Below are 17944 nucleotides of genomic sequence, written 5' to 3' on the forward strand. Positions count from 1 at the left end.
AAACTAGAAATGGAGACGAAGAAAAAACCGTCCGTCAAATCTTCTCTGGCGTAGAAAATATTGTAGTGTCAGTCGTTCATGTTATAGTACCTATGCTCTACTCGGATTATTCCGACATCGTTGTTTCTCCTCACGCAATGGCCTTAGTCTCAGAGCGACGAGCCCCTCCTTGGAGGAATTCGATTTTGAAGAAAAGTTCTATCTTTCCCCTTTTCTCCCAACAGTTTAGAAGTATTTTCAAATGCAGTAACCCTAAAATATTCGGTCAGAGAATTCACGATTAGAAGCAGGTATTTTCTCAAAGAGAGTCGTGTGCTAATTGAAAGAGAGAGAAAAAATATAATTAACGTATTTCACACTTCAATGGTAGTATATATCATAAATATCTATTTTGCTATAAAATATAAAAGGTAGCTATAAAAAAATAATATTTTAAAATAATTTTAGTTTATAATAAATAAGGTGTATATCTTTGCTATATGAGGTTAAATTTCCATATCATACTCAGAATGTGATAAATTGAAGTTAAAATATATCTAAATTAAGAACTCGGTCTAATACATTTCCAGGGAGAATTTAAAAAATAGTCAGATTTACAAGTGGTCATTCAAAAATACCCACACTTTCAAAAGTAATCAAAATTTAGCCATTTTTTTATGTAAAGATAAATCTGAACGAAAACACTGTTCAAAATCCGGAAGATACTCCAGTATATTATACTGGAGTTCCAGCATAAGTATACTGGATGCTGGAGTTCCCGCAAAGTATACCGATCCAATATAATATGCTGGAAGTTCATACACAGGTGCTCGAATCTCTAGTATATTATGTTGGAACTTTCTGCGTGTTGGAGTTCCAGCATAATATGCTGGAAGTTTATACACATGTGCACCAAACTCCAGTATATTATGCTGGACCGATCTCTGTTGCAGCAAAATAGTGGTTATTTTTTATTGACTTGGCAAACGCTAGCTATTTTTGAATGACCAGTCCGAAAACTGGCTAGCCCGTGCTATTTGCTAGCAAAAATTGGTGGGCTGAGGCCCAAAACTTGTGCAGATTCTAAAGCCCAATTTCCTATCGATAAACCCGTCTCAGTTAACTACTTTGCTACACTCTTCGTTTCCTCAGGCATCGGTGGCCCTCTGGATTGCCGGTGGGTATCGAGTTTCCGGTGATCCTTGAGATATTCCTCTTTCAATAAATTTCAATTCCTATTTAATTCCCTGTTTCTGTCTGTAATTTTTTTGTAATCTAATGGAGAAAGTCTCGTTCTTTCTTAGGGTAAGATTAAATTCGAGTGAAGAATTTTGAAAAGAAGATGGATAAGGAGAAAGTGGAACAATTGAAAAGTCAAATGCAGCAATGGTTACATGAAGTTGAAGAATTCATCCATCAAACACCTCCTGTTCAACTTTATACTGCACTTGGAGTTGTTTTATTCACCCTCATTTTCTTGTTTATCAGTAAGCTTTTCAAATATCCCTTCAATATTACATTGTTTTCCTTAATTCTTTGTTAAATTTTCGCATGGGTGTGTCAATGTGTCCAATTCTTTTGAATTTTCATTTCTGAGTTTGACTTGGGAAATCAAAGGTTTCTTCATTTGGCGTTGGAACTTGTTTTAGGTTTTCCTTTCTTTGTTTGCTTGTGTCTGAAGGTGTTGGAAGAAAATTGTGTGATTGCAAAATTTTGATTACATAACTGAGTTATATCTTAGTCAAACTACAAAAAACAAAGTTGTATTCTTTTAGTGAATGACACCTCAATCCCAAATTAGTTGATATCGGTTTATGAATCTTTTGTATGCATAGAGGAATCATCATAGTTTGGTTAGCTTTTGCTAGCCATCAACCTATCGCACTCCCTCTTCTTTTATTAATCAACTGTTATTTTGGTGATTCCTCTTTTTAATTCTCTGCTCAATTGTCGATTAGATATCAATTTTGGTATCATTGGCGGAAACAAAAAATTATCATTAAGAATTTCTTTAAGAATGCAACAACAACAACTATGCCTCAATCCCAAGCAAGTTAGGGTCGGCCATATGAATTCTTAATGTTCATGTTATCCTTTTAAGCTCACTTCATTGCAATAATATGTAAGATAACAATTTAAAAAAAAACACTAGAAGTTTTCTATATTTTCTACTGCCATATACAATTCTAGCATGACTTAAGACTCCTAGAAAGCAATGGATCTAAAGTAAATATACTAACACTTTAAAAATTTAATTCCAACTAATTAGTATCGCCTATATTAATCTTTTCTTTTATCGTGCCTTATTTTTCACTAGGCCTGCATGGATTTCAAAAGATTGTAGGTCCTCTGAGACAATTTTTTGCCATGTGATTTTGGGTCTACCTCATCCCTTTTTAACCCCTGAACTCACAATGGTTTCACACCTGTAGTCTGAAGCATTTGGAAGTCAACTTAGGACATGACTGAATCATTTGAAGTGACCTTTTCTCGTTTTATCCTCTATGTGTGCTACTTATACCAGAGCGGATCTAGGATTTCTAGTACATGGGTGCACTACTAAAAAAATGGAGGAAAAAATGTATTAAGTGAGAATTGATCCCTATACCTCTTGGTAAATAACTTTACCTTCAACCAAGTGCACCACAACCCTCTTGGAGCATGGGTGCCGCCAATTAATATTATACCAATTTTAGAAAATATGTACATTTATCTAATTTTGCGTAAAGACCATGGGTTCACGTGCCCCATAATTTTGCCTATAAATCTGCCCCCGACTTACACCTTCTGTTGAATATATCATTTTAATCTTGTTTAATATTGTTTGATTGCCCATCCATATTAGGATCTGCATCTTTGTGACATTTATCTTGTGAACATGTCGAACTTTAGAGGCCTACCATTCACTCCCATATAACATTGATGGCCTCACAACTATTCTATAGAACTTTACTTTAACTTTGGTAGGCATCCTTATCACATAACACTCAGTAGCAGTTCTCTATTTTAACCATCCTCTTTTTATTGTATGTGTAACATTTTCATCTTTTTTACATTTCTCCTAGAACATCCCAAGAAAATTATAAAAAGGAGAATGTCAGAAACCCAAATTTTATAAGCAAGGAGAATATCAGAAACCGGAGATTTATAAAACTTCCCATATCTCATGTAAATTAAAACTCCTACATAGTGTCCTCTTGTATATTGCTAGTAACAAAATTCAATAAGTGTTTTCTTCTCTTCTTTTTTCTTCATGGTGTTAGAGTTTATTACTTACCAGCAAGCGGTGTTATGCCGTCTGTCTGCCCAAAAAAATTTCCTTCTCTTCACGAGTGCATTACTCTTGTCTCTTTCTGGCCATCATTTAAGGGTGCCTTTTTGGTTCATTCAGTGACACCATCCTGCCTAGCATTCTTCCGACAATTTTTCAGGCGTTCCCCGGAAATTCTTCCTTTCTTCTTGTTCTCTATGATATTTATCGTCTCGACTATTTTGATAAATTTTTAAGTAGCTTTGCCTGTGGGAGCGGCCTTAAGCTGCCTGTTCTGCAAAAATTTCCTCTTGCTTTCTTAAGTTTAGTATGAAGCAAAGTATGACTATATAAATTCCTGTTGGCTCTTTCTACTATTTTTCTCAAGACTCATCTTTTGAATGTGTTGCAAAAGTCCGGAGAGGGGGGGGGGGGTTGCAAGGACTGACTGTGTTAGGTTCTTCTTTTCTTCTATTTGATGCCACATTTTCGTAAAATTCTATTTCACCCGTTTGCCACTATGATGATCCTCAGTGAATGGTTTCATGTATTAGCTTTAGAGTTTTGCTTATCCATTTTAACTTCCGTTGAAGGCTGAAATATGATGAATTTCCTTTTGTTTACTATTCTATCTGCAGTTCGCCTTTTCAAGCGTACAGCATCTAACACCATTGTACTCACTGGGCTTAGTGGAAGCGGCAAAACTTATCTTTTTTACCAGGTAACTCTTTGACATGAGACCTGGGATAATCTTTTTGGAGTTTATCTAAACTGTTTAGATGTGGCATACACCAGCTTAGAGATGGTTCAGCCCATCAGGGTACAGTGACGTCAATGGAACCAAATGAAGGCAGTTTTATTCTAAACTCCGAAAAAGACAAGGTAATGAACATTGTCTTCTCTTGTTTCGCCTTTTCCCATTCTACTAGTTCCCCAGCATTCTTGTCATCTCCACCTTCAGAAGGCAAAGATGGATCTTGTTAATTGCCACTGGTCTACCTTTTTTGTCTTGACATGTTTTTTGTAATTGATTTACTGAATTCCTTCACGTATTTCACATCTCATACTTGGACCTGTTTTACTTTATGCTGCAGAAAGGGAAAGTTAAGCCTATTCACGTTGTTGATGTCCCAGGGCACTCTCGCCTTCGGCCGAAGCTGGATGAATTCTTGCCTCAAGCAGCCGGCGTTGTGTTTGTGGTGGATTCTGTGGAATTTTTACCAAACTGCCGTGCTGCTTCAGAGTACTGATCATTTGCTGCTTATATTGCTTTAATAATAGCAGTTGTTAATTTGCATTTGGATATTTGACAACTGACTTTTGCATATCATGATCCCTCTTGCATACAGGTACTTATATGAGATCTTAACAAAGGCAAGTGTAGTCAAGAAAAAAGTTCCAGTGCTCCTCCTTTGCAACAAGGTTGACAAAGTAACTGCCCATACAACGGAGTTCATCAGGAAACAGCTGGAGAAAGAAATGTACGGCAACACTATCCAATGGCATTTATTCTTAGAACAAACACCAATTTACCCGTTCATACATGAGGAAGACTATCCTAAAGCATACATATATAATGTATGGTTAAAGCGTAACTCTGATCCGTACACATAGAAAATAAGAATAAAATCCTTCTAGAGAGTTGAAATTAACCTTTCCACCGTGAAATATGTTGCATGCTTTATTCGTTTTCTTCTGGTAATGAACTAGGAGACCCTTTATAAATTGTTAATATCATAGCAGCACCATGAAGTTTTGTTGTATCCTTTATTTTACTTATTTACTCGGGTACCCATTAGGTCACTGTATTATAACCATGGCAGAACTTTTAGTTAAAGTGCTGTTTCTGGTGTTCTGTTTTATAACTTGTTGATTTTCTTATTGAGCCAGCGACAAGCTTCGTACATCAAGGACTGCAGTATCTGATGCAGATATCGCTAATGAATTTACGCTTGGTGTACCTGGAGAAGCATTTGCTTTTTCGCAGTGCCATAACAGAGTAATTGTTGCTGAAGCTTCTGGTTTGACCGGAGAAATTTCTCAGTTGGAGAAGTTCATCAGAGAGAATGTGAAACCTTGAATTACTTCTCAAGCAAATAGGTGTTGGGTTTTCTTTCATTTTCCTTTTTTTTTTTTTTGTCGTTGTCCAGGAAGCTCATAATACTATCAGAAAGATGTAAAAAGACATCAACTTGGAAAACATATTCAAAGTAGGGGCAGAGTTTGGAGATTTCTCTTTATCTTGCATATTTAAATCCACCTTAACATTATGTTTGTCGTGCCTAAAATATCTTTGTCATTGTTAGATTCTTTTTTTGGAAAATGTAGCAATTGCTCTTGAGTTATTGGCTTGCTTAACTTGGAAATATTTCACTTTCTTTTGAGTAAATTTCTTTTTGTTAATCGCGATTACTATTGACTATTATAAACTCTCTCTTTTGTTAATCACAGTAGTGTATGATCATTGTTTAAGAAAACATAACTTTAGAGCTAACTGTCCAACAAACTCTTATGTTTCTCTAATTGTCATGTTTCCACACGTTTGAAAATGTTAAATACCATTATGGAGTCGGAAACAAAATAAAGCCACTACATCAAAGAATGGAATAGGAAACGACAATAATGTTAAACATAATGATCTTTTAAAATCTTTGCTAGAAATTTTGTTAGATTTTTCTATAATAAATAGTTAACTCAAGAGGCAGCTGGGGATCATGGTAAGATGATAGAATAGGTATACGTTTAGCATATGTGTATAATTCAGAGAGAAATTATATACAGAGGTCGAAACAAATGCTAACTATTTTACAAGACAACCAGAATATAAATAAAACATAAGGGAATTAGGGTTAAATCCAAAGGGAAAAAAAGGACAAACTGGTCTTGGTACATTCTTTTGTGATCTGATGATTATCAACTTTCTGTAAGTCATACCAGCCGGCAGCCCCAAAAGTTGCTCCCAGCATTTGCAAACAGGAAAAGCATTTTTGCCTTGGATAATAATTGATAGGAAAATTCCCGTGTTCTTTCTAGTCTCGTTTTGTTTCGAGGATATAAATGAAAAAAATTATATACATGATAAGAACCCGGGGATGTGATAAAAATTATAGTATATAATAGCTTGTGCTACTCATTTATTTGAGTAGCACTAAGAATTAAAAAAAAAAAAAAAAGATAATTTGATTTAAGAATACTAGTGTATAATAATGCTTGACTTGTTGATTGGTGTTTGAACTCATTTACTGTCTCCAGATAGCTTCCGACTCACCCACCGGAATAATCTTGCTAACCAATATTTCAATGCTATTACCAAGGCAAACAGACCATAGCAAGGGAGATGAAACACACCAACCATCAAATACCTGCAGTTCCACATTTGGCAAATAGCATAAGCACTTCATAAGCTTATGAATAACTCTGGTCATTAATTTTTATGTTGCTCGGACTCTCCAAAATACTGCCCCACCCGTGTCGGATCCTCCAAAAAATGTACTACTTCTGGAGGATACGACATGCAACCATGAAGAGTGAGTAACGCACACTAAGGGGCAATAGCTCATTAATCAGAGGCGGATCTAGGAGTTGATGCTTATGGGTTCCTGCAACGACCTCGAGTAAATTTTCAATAGTAACTGGGTTCACATTAAAACATTTAGTTAGTAAATTTTTCGAACACATTTACACTGTTTGGACAAAATCTACTGGGTTCACGTAAACCGTAGGTCGGGAGGTGGATCCGCCCCTGGCTCATTTCTATGTATCATAGAGGGTATATATCTGCAATAACTAAAAGCATAAACGCGAAAGATTGCACACATACACTAAGGGAGCGTATTTGAATGAAACATCCAGGAAGGGATAAGGCCACCTGTTGCAGCAGGAATTGAACTCTATTAGTAACAGCATATGCCTAAATGGCTCTTTTTTCCTGAATAAAATGATAATGAATAGCATGTTGAAAGCAAACATACCACTTTGAGACACACATATGAACGAGCCACTGGAACGCGACAAATGTGCATGTCCAAAGTACAAAATATGCAAATCTGAAGAAAGGGAACCGCTGGAAAGAGGCAAGAGATCATGTTAGCCAAGATATGGGCATAGGATACGTTTATAGTTTAAGCCAGTCACAAATGCAAACTTACAAGAGAATTCAAAATCACGTCGCCAAGCAGGGTAATGGCATTGACAGAATGCATACCAACAACCAGCTGCACAGACGGGTAGAACATCAACTTATGTATAAATAGCGAGAAAGGGGAAAGAAGAACACAGGTTAATCATCTTTTAAACTATGTGCAAAGCACAAATAAATACTAATCCAGGTAGATATGCTCTTTTCCGTCATACTCTGCAGTGGAAGTATAGACATAGAAACCTTCCTTTCATATAATATACAACTTTTTCCTTTAGTTCAGAATTGAGGAACTGCTAATAGTAGAGATGCATAAGTAAGCAATGGTGAAGTTAAAGTACTGCCATGTCTTCTAAGAGCACTTAGCTTTCTTCTGTTCAGGATTTCAGTATCCATGCATGTAGAAATATGTCCAGAAACTAAAGAAAATAGAGGACGGTGAGAACAACCACGCAATCAGGAATGGAAAAACGAGACTTGATTGTAAAAGAAACTGTCAAATTTTAAAGGCTAGATGTGGGTAGCTAATGACCCGAAAATTAGAACAGTTGAGTAGCAAAGTATACCAGAACATCATTCTGGACTTAGCACTACAGTGCATGGCCAGGCTTTATTGCATAATAATACAAGAAGCCACAAATTGAACCAAAATGTAAAAGGGAAATAGGATCAAGCCAGTAAAACATAAAGAAAGAAGACATAACAAAGGGAACCACAGTTCTTAGGACTTACAAATTGTAACCTGTAATCATTGGGCGTGAGAAATGGGTAGATAAGAAGCCAATAAACGCAATCTGTAAGCACCACAGCACCCGCACATATCTAAAAGTTTTTGAACAAGACCAAAACAAAACAACAAGAAGAAAATTAGCCAAAAGACAGTACCACTTTGTATTTGTTTACTTACTTTCCAGTAGCAATAAGGAAGGGAAACACTAACTTATCAAATATCTATGACGAATGACGATAATAAGTTACCTATGCCATAAATGAGTATGGTAATGGTTAAGTAGATAGAGTATAAAGAAAAAGGAAAGGAAGAAATGAAGATTAAAACTAGATATTCTGTTTAACACTATGTTGCTCGGAGTTTCCGAAAATGTCGCCAACTGTGTGTCATATCCTCCAAAATAATGCATTTTTGGAGGATCTGACACGGGTGCGGTGAGTCCGCGCAACATAGGTTTACCATACTTTTGAAAAAACAAATCCGAGGTGAATATATCTTGAGAGGACATGCCTGAAAAATTATTTGAAAGGCATAGCCCAAACGTCCTGCAACTTCTCTATCATCAGTTTCCTCATTGGAACTCAAGTCCTTGGATATGCCAGGTAAACTTGCATTCTTCTCAAGAGTTGGGGCGTCGTTTTTCTCTTCATCGATACAGGCAACTTTCGCACCAGCAACACCCTTGCGCCGATGTTGGATACATCCATAGATGGAGAGTGAAGACCCTAACTACACCATTTCGTTGAGAACATAACCAAGTTAAAGAAATAAGGGAAACTTGAAGCTAAATGAGCAAGGAGAAGAGATGATAATGTTGTAATTATATGAAATAATATTCCTGAACTATTTAGCGATGAAGAAGAGATAGTTAGTATGCCTTTTCAGGAGGAAAGAAACACTTTCGTTTTATATATGCATCTTAAGACATTCACATCCACCAGATCATATCCAGAAATGAATTGGCAAAGATGATTCAATTGCTGAGTAACATACCCCAAAATACAGAGTGACCAAAGAGAATGTCCACCTGTTCAGCACAAAAAGAATAATCAAAAGCAAAAAATAAGACTAAGCATCACGCGATGAGCATGTTAAATAGTTATGGACTAGTAAAAGTGAAATTTATTAGGCATTGTTATCTTAGTATTTCAAATGCTAAGTTATAATTGCAAGAGGTAATAAGGCTTCTAGTATAACTCTATCTATATCATAGGGAAACTTGATCAACAGGACCTAAGGATATTAACTAATCATGAATGAAAACCAAATAAGAAAAGGCAAAACTAAAGAGACAGTGACAACACGACCATGGAAGTGAACATTTCTAGCACACATTTATTCTGATTTTTAAGAAAACCTAAACTTGATTAGGAGTTGAGTAGTACTACAGAGGGAAAGGATTACTGACAGAATCCACAATATGCATATTACCAAAAAGTGTCGGTTAGCAAGAGAGTGAACCAAAACAGAATCAAGCCAAGAAGAAATATGGGGAAATAAGAAGGAGATGTCGCTTACTGAGTATAGAAAAAGAATATATCTGTACTATTTAGAACAACATCCATGACAAGCATTGAGAGAAGAAAAATGAAAGCAATTAGCCTGTAAGAAAGCAGCCAAACAGGACTGATTGCTTTGTGACATGTACTCCAAGCTTCGTCTTTGTACAAGAACCCAACCGGCCTCTTCTTCTTCTTCTTCTTATTATTATTATCTCTTTCCTGGTATCTCCATTTTGGCGAACCTTCAAACTTCCATATTAAGAGTGCTGAAATACCTACAGCTACAAGGAGCCCCGATCCCAAGACTGAGAACCTCCACGTCAACCAATAACTTGGAGTGGCTGTATGTCTTATCATGACTTGCTGCCAAGTATGTTATATGAAGATCCTGTTAAGAACATTATCGTAAATATTAATCGTTCAAAGCTTGAGTTTATATTTCTTTTGTAACAATAACTATAGCTAGAATTCAAGAAATTCAGACACTACGATGTCTTATCTCAAATTGAAGGTAACTATTTTCCATTTTCAGAGCTTGCAGCACGAGAAGCAAGTATTCATTACCTACCAATTTAAAGAACTCCCTTTATGTAACAAGGAATCAAAATAGTCTGTGGTTTAGTATAGGTTATAATTTACTAGAAGTTTGTTACAATTTAGGAATGATGTTGGTGATAACTCATTATGATATCCATCAATAGGGGAGCCAAAAATACTAACAAGGGGATTCAAAAAATGCAAGAACGCCACACATAGGATTTGAAGGTGCGATCTGACAGGGGTGAAGCCACATTGTCCTAAGGGTGGTCAATTGATTATCCTTCATCGAAAAATTACACTGTGTATATAGGTACAATATTAGATTTTAGAGGTATATAATATATATTGAACACCCTTTGTCGGAGAATTTTTTTCACTTCTTTCAAGTTTGAACACCCTTGGGGAAATTGCTAGCTTCGCCATTGCGACCTGAACAAATGTTTAAACTATCTTTGCCACTACACTAGAAGCTTCCTTATGTTAAGAGGATTCAACAATTTCTATATGTATACAAAAAGGTTTATTATTACTCTATTTGCACAATATAATTTTCCGACAAAGGAGATTCAACCTGATCCTCTTATATCGATTTTGATAATGTACGGAGCTAAAAAAAGAAATTCAAGGTGCAGATAGCAGGATCCTAGAACAGGATTACTTCAGAAAAACTAAAAAAAGCAAGGACGAGAGTTCCTTAACATTGATTATAGGCGAGCATTGCTATATTATCATAAAAAGGATGTTAACACTGTTTAAAAACAAAACTAGAAGACAACATCAAGATACGAAACAACATAAGCATGGCATAATACACTTACACTGTCCGCCCTCATCAGTCTGTACATTTTGAACATTCTAAAATATTTGACACTGCTCTATTTTTATACAACTTCCCGAAAAAAATTTAGAATTTCACTAAAGTATTTTCATGCATAAAACGTTGATACAATGTTATAATATAAAATTAAATTTTCAATAATTACTCAAATAATTTCTTTTATATCACTAAAATAAATATTTTAAATGTTGTGTGAAATCTGAGAATATGCTCTTGGCTCTCAAAAACACATATTCCAGTCTGTAGGCAACACATACGCACAAAGAATACATGCAACACATACAATTTACTCAATATGAAAGAAAATAGAACATACCCAGAAAAAATCTTGAAGAATCAATCAAAAAAAATCTCTTTTTTCTTTCAAATATTTTTGTTTATCCTAAGCTGCAGCCATGAAAGAGCTAGGATCAAAGAGATGGGAAATCCAGAGAGCAAAATTGGAGGTATATGCATGGTCAATGTAGGATTGCTAAAACAAACAAAAAGATGTATTTCTGTTCAATTATTTGTGGGTACAACGTAGGACATTAATGAAAGAAGATTGATAATATTAGTTTCATAGCAAATTATTAGCAAAATAGGGAAAGAGTAAGTACAAGAATTAAACTGGATATTTATAAACTGAGACTAATTAGTTAGATACAATTGATATAGGAGTACCTTATGGGCCTGAAGATGGGGGAAAATGATATTGAATAAATGATAGGGGCTTTTCTCCATCTTGCTTCCCTCTTTGTTACACCACCAATCCATTCTATGTTGTTTTCTGTCTTGTTCTACACTAGTGAAGGACCTTTTTTTTCTCTCTGCCATTCACCAAGTAAGTCTTATGTGTTTGACTTGGCACTAGATAAAATAGAAATTCAACTTTTGACTAAATTATCAAACGCACTCCTATTACTACTCTACTAATTTTGTACCCAATGAGGTTCACAACAATAATATTACCATCGTTAGAAAAAAGAAAGAAAAAAAAAAAAGCAGTCCAGCCGCATCCCAAGAGGTGTGATATAGACGCTCTACCCTAATGCAATCATTAGTGGATGCTTCCACGGCTTGAACCTGTGACTTATAGGTCACACGAAGACATTTATCGTTGCTCCAACGCTCCCCTTTAGACACCATCTTAGACAATATATGAATTATTTGAAGCAAAATGTTGAGAGGTGTAAGCAAACATTTAATACCACAATGTACATCTTATACTAATAAATATTGTCGTAATTTAATTTCAAATGCCATATAAGAACAAACTTTTCTTGATAAATGCTTGTCTCATCAAAGTTTGTTTCTGTATCTATAAATGTCTAATGTAAAAATTAAGAAACGATATCATTGTTAATTCTTCTTTCATGGAGTAACAAATCCAGGCATTTTAAGATGGAATTTCACGAATTAATTGGCAAACTGTGCACTTTCACAAGTAATTCACATTTTTTGGTAGGGATGCTTATCTTACTCTGGGCAAGTGTTAGGAATTAGGATATCTCATACATATGCTCCCTATTATTTTTTCTAATGACACAACCTTAGATGGACAAGGTCACTATTTTACATGGATGCTATTGCATAATTTTTCAACTTGTTAATTTCTTAAATTATACATGATACAACTGTACAGACAGATATATAATATAAAAAAAACAGAAAAAATAAGAGCCCTTTATTCTGGGCACGTTATTTCATACTTCCACATTTTGGGCATCCACCATTCTTCCAAAATTGCAGAGGAAAGACCAATGTCAGAACAATTGACCAAGAAAAGAGCAGAAAGTCCTCCAAATCCTTTTGCTCCATTCTTCATTTTCTTCTACAAATCTTGCTGCTTGTGGCTCTATACCTACCATTCAAGTTACTTTATTTTCTTTCTACTTGTTTACTCCTCATCACTAAACTCCTTTACTATTAAATCAACTGGTAAAAATCCTTTAGGAACTCTTGACTCTAATGCTTCAACTGAGTTGTTAATGTTATATTTATCCTCATAATCATCATCACTTATCTCATCGTCGCTGTCATTGTCGTCATCAGAACTACCTTTCCACATCACTCCTGACTGTTCAGGTATATGTTTACTGGACAAAACCAAAGCAGGATATGTGTGCTCTGTGGCCTGGGAAATGTTATCGAATTCCTCCACCTTGTTCAATAGATCATCAGGTTTCAGATCAATCTCTTCTAGTAATAGTGCCTTGCCTGAACTGACTGCATTCTTCCACAGGGACATCATTTTAGGGCTTGAACTCACTGTTTTCGCAACTGCTTTAGAACGATCTTTGGCCGTGCCTGCGTTGGGAGTGTAACAAATATATAAATACTATAGTTAGCAAAATCGATTTAGAGTCTGCAAAAAAGAGGTCTAAAGTTCCAAAGAGGTGAGACTTAGTAAGCAAGTATAGTATTTCTATCGCAATGTGAACCTTAGTTGCACAAAGCAAAACTTAAATGTCAGGCAACTTCAAGCAATGCAAACAGTGAAAAACATAGACCCGTGGCTAAAACCTGGCAGTATTTCGTCTGGTTTCTCCACAACTCTGATGAGACAATATAATAGGCTAGTATAATCACAGTGTATTTGTATGTGGACAGTGTCTATTCTCCAAATATGATTAAACAACTACCAGCACGAATGTTAAAGGTGGAGAACAGGCAATTTGTTCAGACAACCAGCTACATGTATAAGCCAATTCAAGGTAAGCGAATGTGTTAGTATTCCATGCATACCTGGACGTTCTGAAGAATTCATTTCATTTGTGACACCATCTATTCTGGAGGACACAACAGCAGGGGCATAACCGTACATAGGTTTCCACTCTTTCCCTCTCCACATCAATATCTGTTCATCATCAAATGATAATAGCACACACGGGACTAATTCCTGTCATTGGAAGTAGAAATTAGTGAAGACCATATCTAATGTAAAGAACAGAAGTACCCAAAAAACAGAAGAGCTGTTCGAGTATGCCCAAGATTTGATAGATACTTTTCTCTCTTATAGAATGTGGATATTAAATTCTGATTTCCATCAAGTCATGTTTTGCACTGAAACAAAACTTTTAGATGCTTTGCAAACAAACAAGCTGTTAATCTCTAATTCACAAGAAAAACCTTAATCTTAACCGGAATATCTCAGAGGCTACAGGGTCTTGCTTGATTAGCTAAATATTTCATAACTGAAGTCAAGCCCAAACACAATGCAAGCTCCTATATTACTAAATCTTGCTACTTGTCTTGTAATATAATTGCATAACCTCTGAAGGATAGTAAAATAGTGCAATAATATGTAAGAGAGATCTTAAGAAATATTTTATACTGCTGCATTGCTCATGATGCACGTGTCAAGAACCTAATTCCACAAAAGCCAAAGTCATGCATGGATTTATACAGCAATATAAAAATCAAGCGACTGTATAATTAAAGAATAAGACGAGGAATAAACAAAACCTTTAACTTAGCTCCTATCTTCTTATAATCACTTGCATGCATCCCCCGGCAATCAATCTTCACAAGTGGAGAAGCTTCAAATGCACTTCTCACGTCTCTAACTAATGTAAGGTAGACTCCATTTTTAGCTGCAAAGGAAGATACCCAAGTTCTTCAAAATGAGTCAGAATGCAAGAAAATGCGATGAGAAGTCCAACGTACACACATATACAAATGTGAAAACTTTGCCTAGTTGGAAAGTGCAGAAAACTGATCATAACCACAGGAAATGCATATAAAGCTAGTTTACACAAGGAAAAAAAGATACTGCACATAAACATTTCTAATTAAACAGACCAGTCGAAAATGAAATTGGAGGACCTCGTCTTTCACTTTGTTTATATAGCAAAATGTGTCTTATGTAGATTTAGACAACCAACCCACAAAGTTTTTAAACTTATTAGGTTCACGGATTGGAAAATAAGAGATACATTGGCATACATTCAGTTGCTTCAAGAAAAACAAAAGCTCTAGATACTCTCTCCTTCAACAAAAATTAGTTAGTGGTCAGGAACTAGAAGCAAAAGATGGTGGATAAAGATGCTTTTATTTTCAACATGGTCATAAATATTGGCTATCAAAAAGACGGGAAAGATTGAAGGTGGTGCAGAGCATCCTATGAACAGCATTATGTAGGAGATTCATTACTTAACAGTAACATGATCAGATGTTCTGCTATCAGTTGCAAGTGACCCAACAATATTACATGTTTGTTGTTGCCAATAACCTCAATAGCAGAATGAAAGCCAGAGCTCAAATTTAAAATCAGATACAAGCACATGTCGGAGTGGTTAGGTAGATGACGTACCCAATTTACAGATAGGGGGTAGCTTTTTTCCCTTGATTCGCAGTTCATCAGCTTCTTCTTTGGTCAATCCTTCTGGAGCGTCCTGTATAAGCTTTGGGTAAACTGGTGTAGCTGGTTTCCATAACATCAGTGGGTACTTTGGACGAGTACGATGGTCATAGTTCCTGCCCCGAAAGAGATAAACTACACCACCCATTCTATGTATGATCTTTCCACCAGTCTTCTCCTAATAGTGATAAAGATGCAGATGGCAAGCCGGAAACCCTTTTAGAGTGTATATAGTAAACTTAATAAAAAGACATGACCAAAAATTCAACAATATTTGACAATAGTTTAATCGATGGATAACCTCGAGACATTTGCATAGGTTGTTCATATCAACAGTGGGGACACCTAAACATCGAACTTTACAAACCGGATCCCTTCTCCAATGGGTATGTATTAACTCTAACATGTTATGTACCAATCCATCCCGACCTATCAAATTCAAAGATTCAATAAGAAAATTCCAAAAGCACAAATTGTTGCATGCTCAAAATTTTGAGAGAGGAAAAAGTACAAAATGAATGGAAGAATGAAGAAAAGTCGTTCTGAATTAGCAAGCAGAGCATGTGCAAAATCGGGCAATGGATTCAGAACAATCCAACTTAAATAAAATCCTTCACAAGTCCTTAGATAAAACAAGATGCTATCAACAATTAGCAATCAAGTTGACCCCAGAAGCTCCTTCCCCTCCCTCTCCCCGCCCCCAACCCAAAAAAAAAAAACAAAAAAAAACACTTTGCCTATTTCTTTTTTTTAATTGGCTCAACATTCCAAAATATACATGAGCAAAATTGAGCTTTGGCAGCAAAAAAAAGCAGCAATACAAAAACAAAAGTTCACCATTCAACAACAACAATCAATAACTATCTATTATGTCTCAATCCCAAATCAGTTTTGGGTTGGTTTGCAAAAACCACTAATCTGGCTTAGGTATTCTTATAAGTTCTTGTAAGGCAGAGGGAACGAAGGGACATGCAGGCGGCTAAGAAGCAAAAGTGACATAGCACTAGCGAGTAAGCATAATAACTTGGCGGAAGTTTGATTGACCACATAAACACAAACAACCCTAGCATAAATCCCGCATAAATAATACAAAAATTTGGTTGACCACATAAGATAAAATTATCTCTGGATCACTAACGAAGCTTTAGTTAGGAGTAGTAATCACTATAACTAATGCATTGTTGAAAGTATTAAACTTTGCATTGCTAATACTGGCATAAATTATGCAGAAATGTATGTAATACTTTATGCATGATAGAATGTGGAGTAAGAATATGTGTATTAGCAATAACTAGATAAGAACACCTAAAGACCAAAATGTTCACCAAGTACGCAGCATAACAATTCCTACACTATTATTCATTGCATTTCACATTATCACTTACCCCATAAAAATTCCTACATTATAATATCTGCATAACTAGTCTGTCAACTAAGATTCATACACGTCTTGTTTCATTTCAAACGCATTTCCTTACCTAACCGGCAATATTGCAAGTTTATTCTTCATATTGTTGGTGCGTGATATCATAAAACGACGGCAAACAATACAATCTATCCAAATGTGGTATTCATCAAACAATACAGTACAATACAATAAGATACATTATGAAACATGTAACAACAATCCAAACAAGCTGTAAGATTCATTTGTCTGGTTTCATTGCAAACACATTTCCTTACCTAAAATTCCAAGTAAACTTACCAATATTAACCTGACGATTACTAGCTATACAAGGTTTCAATAGCTCACGGATTTCCTCCTTAGTTAATGGGGGACCCAACACCTTTTCCTTTGGCCTCCCTTCAAACTTTCCCATCAGCTCATAAGCCCTAAACATTTCATAACGCTTAATCCCATCATTATTTTCTACTAGAGGATTCAACGGCTCAAAAAGCTTAATATTTCTCTTTGATTTCTTCATGGGTGCTTTCCCGGTCCACGGTCTAGGCATAGTAGGAGGAGCAAAAGGCAAAAAACCCGGTTCACGAATAGCAACAGGTTTAGCTTTTGGAGTCTCAGAGTAACTGAACTGGAAATCAAATGGGGCACCTGGGAGACGGTAGGACACGCCGTTATCTTTAACGACCACGGAACGGTCGCCGTCGGATGTGATGACTTGACCCGGTTTAACGGGTTTGTGGTAGTTGGAATTGTGGTGGTGAGTCTTAAAAGCTGGAGCGGTTTTTTTGGGCGGTTTTTGAGAATTGTGGGGTTTCTTTTGGGGTGGTGGATATTTGGGTATAGGGATGGGTGGGTGAGGTAGTGGGGTTGAGTTGGGGTTGTGGGTGGGGGGTGGAGCAGTGGGAAGATTAGAGAAAAGGTTGGGTTTTGGTAGTGACATGGCTAGAATTGGCATTGTAGGAGCAAAGGGGATTTTGGTTCCGTAAAGTGTGTTTCTGGTTTTTGTGTTAGCAGATGAGAGGGAAGGAAGTTGATGATCAAATCTTCAGTTGGGAGAAGAGATTTTTTGTCTGTGCCGACGTCGTACTGCAAAGCCAAGCGAAAATGCTTACTACTAGCCTGTTTCGCCAAGCTTCATTTTTTGCACTTTTGGCCAAAAATTAAGGTGTTTGGCCAAATTTTTGGAAGGAAAAATAGTGCTTTTGAAAAGAAACAGAAGT

At 36.1% G+C, this 17944-nt stretch overlaps 3 protein-coding genes across 5 annotated transcripts; 1 reads left to right on the forward strand and 2 right to left on the reverse strand.

Moving 5' to 3' along the window:
- Nucleotides 1–1070: 1070 nt before the first annotated feature.
- LOC104244959 (uncharacterized) lies at nucleotides 1071–5574 on the forward strand. 2 transcript variants are annotated; one of them, XM_009800483.2, is made up of 7 exons: nucleotides 1071–1156; nucleotides 1284–1466; nucleotides 3868–3950; nucleotides 4025–4111; nucleotides 4324–4472; nucleotides 4579–4710; nucleotides 5120–5574. In XM_009800483.2, the coding sequence occupies exons 2-7, from the start codon at nucleotides 1322–1324 to the stop codon at nucleotides 5307–5309; spliced, it is 786 nt and encodes a 261-aa protein (XP_009798785.1). In that variant the 5' UTR covers nucleotides 1071–1156; nucleotides 1284–1321; the 3' UTR covers nucleotides 5310–5574. The 2 variants fall into 2 exon arrangements, with proteins under 2 accessions (XP_009798785.1, XP_009798784.1); XM_009800482.2 differs by having other exon boundaries at nucleotides 1103–1174.
- A 479-nt stretch (nucleotides 5575–6053) lies between these two features.
- On the reverse strand, nucleotides 6054–11789 carry LOC104244958 (uncharacterized). Of its 2 annotated transcripts, none has more exons than XM_009800480.2 (9): nucleotides 11641–11789; nucleotides 9616–9987; nucleotides 9091–9124; nucleotides 8608–8826; nucleotides 8100–8189; nucleotides 7378–7443; nucleotides 7201–7292; nucleotides 7050–7097; nucleotides 6054–6591 (listed from the first exon to the last, which is right to left on the reverse strand). In XM_009800480.2, the coding sequence occupies exons 2-9, from the start codon at nucleotides 9954–9956 to the stop codon at nucleotides 6465–6467; spliced, it is 1017 nt and encodes a 338-aa protein (XP_009798782.1). In that variant the 5' UTR covers nucleotides 9957–9987; nucleotides 11641–11789; the 3' UTR covers nucleotides 6054–6464. The 2 variants fall into 2 exon arrangements, with proteins under 2 accessions (XP_009798782.1, XP_009798783.1); XM_009800481.2 differs by lacking the exon at nucleotides 11641–11789 and adding an exon at nucleotides 11294–11599.
- A 662-nt stretch (nucleotides 11790–12451) lies between these two features.
- Nucleotides 12452–17790, reverse strand: LOC104244957 (CRS2-associated factor 2, chloroplastic). Its single transcript, XM_009800479.2, has 6 exons — nucleotides 17025–17790; nucleotides 15621–15748; nucleotides 15272–15497; nucleotides 14425–14552; nucleotides 13705–13858; nucleotides 12452–13266 (listed from the first exon to the last, which is right to left on the reverse strand). The coding sequence occupies exons 1-6, from the start codon at nucleotides 17677–17679 to the stop codon at nucleotides 12857–12859; spliced, it is 1701 nt and encodes a 566-aa protein (XP_009798781.1). The 5' UTR covers nucleotides 17680–17790; the 3' UTR covers nucleotides 12452–12856.
- Between the last annotated feature and the right edge of the window lie 154 nt (nucleotides 17791–17944).

This window comes from Nicotiana sylvestris, chromosome 11 (assembly GCF_000393655.2).
Source record: "Nicotiana sylvestris chromosome 11, ASM39365v2, whole genome shotgun sequence".
Taxonomy (NCBI): Eukaryota; Viridiplantae; Streptophyta; class Magnoliopsida; order Solanales; family Solanaceae; genus Nicotiana; species Nicotiana sylvestris.

Coding starts and splice junctions, on each gene's coding strand:
- LOC104244959 (XM_009800483.2), top strand. CDS start 1,322: ATGGATAAGGAGAAAGTGGAACAATTGAAAAGTCAAATGCAGCAATGG. Junction 3,951..4,024: donor AAACTTATCTTTTTTACCAG/GTAACTCTTTGA, acceptor GGCATACACCAG/CTTAGAGATGGTTCAGCCCA. Junction 4,112..4,323: donor TAAACTCCGAAAAAGACAAG/GTAATGAACATT, acceptor TTTATGCTGCAG/AAAGGGAAAGTTAAGCCTAT.
- LOC104244958 (XM_009800480.2), bottom strand. CDS start 9,956: ATGATAAGACATACAGCCACTCCAAGTTATTGGTTGACGTGGAGGTTC. Junction 9,125..9,615: donor ATATTCTTTTTCTATACTCA/GTAAGCGACATC, acceptor TGTGCTGAACAG/GTGGACATTCTCTTTGGTCA. Junction 8,190..8,607: donor CCTTTCAAATAATTTTTCAG/GCATGTCCTCTC, acceptor AAAAACTTTTAG/ATATGTGCGGGTGCTGTGGT.
- LOC104244957 (XM_009800479.2), bottom strand. CDS start 17,679: ATGCCAATTCTAGCCATGTCACTACCAAAACCCAACCTTTTCTCTAAT. Junction 14,553..15,271: donor ACCCCCTATCTGTAAATTGG/GTACGTCATCTA, acceptor CTTCCTTTGCAG/CTAAAAATGGAGTCTACCTT. Junction 13,267..13,704: donor GAATTCTTCAGAACGTCCAG/GTATGCATGGAA, acceptor CTCCCAACGCAG/GCACGGCCAAAGATCGTTCT.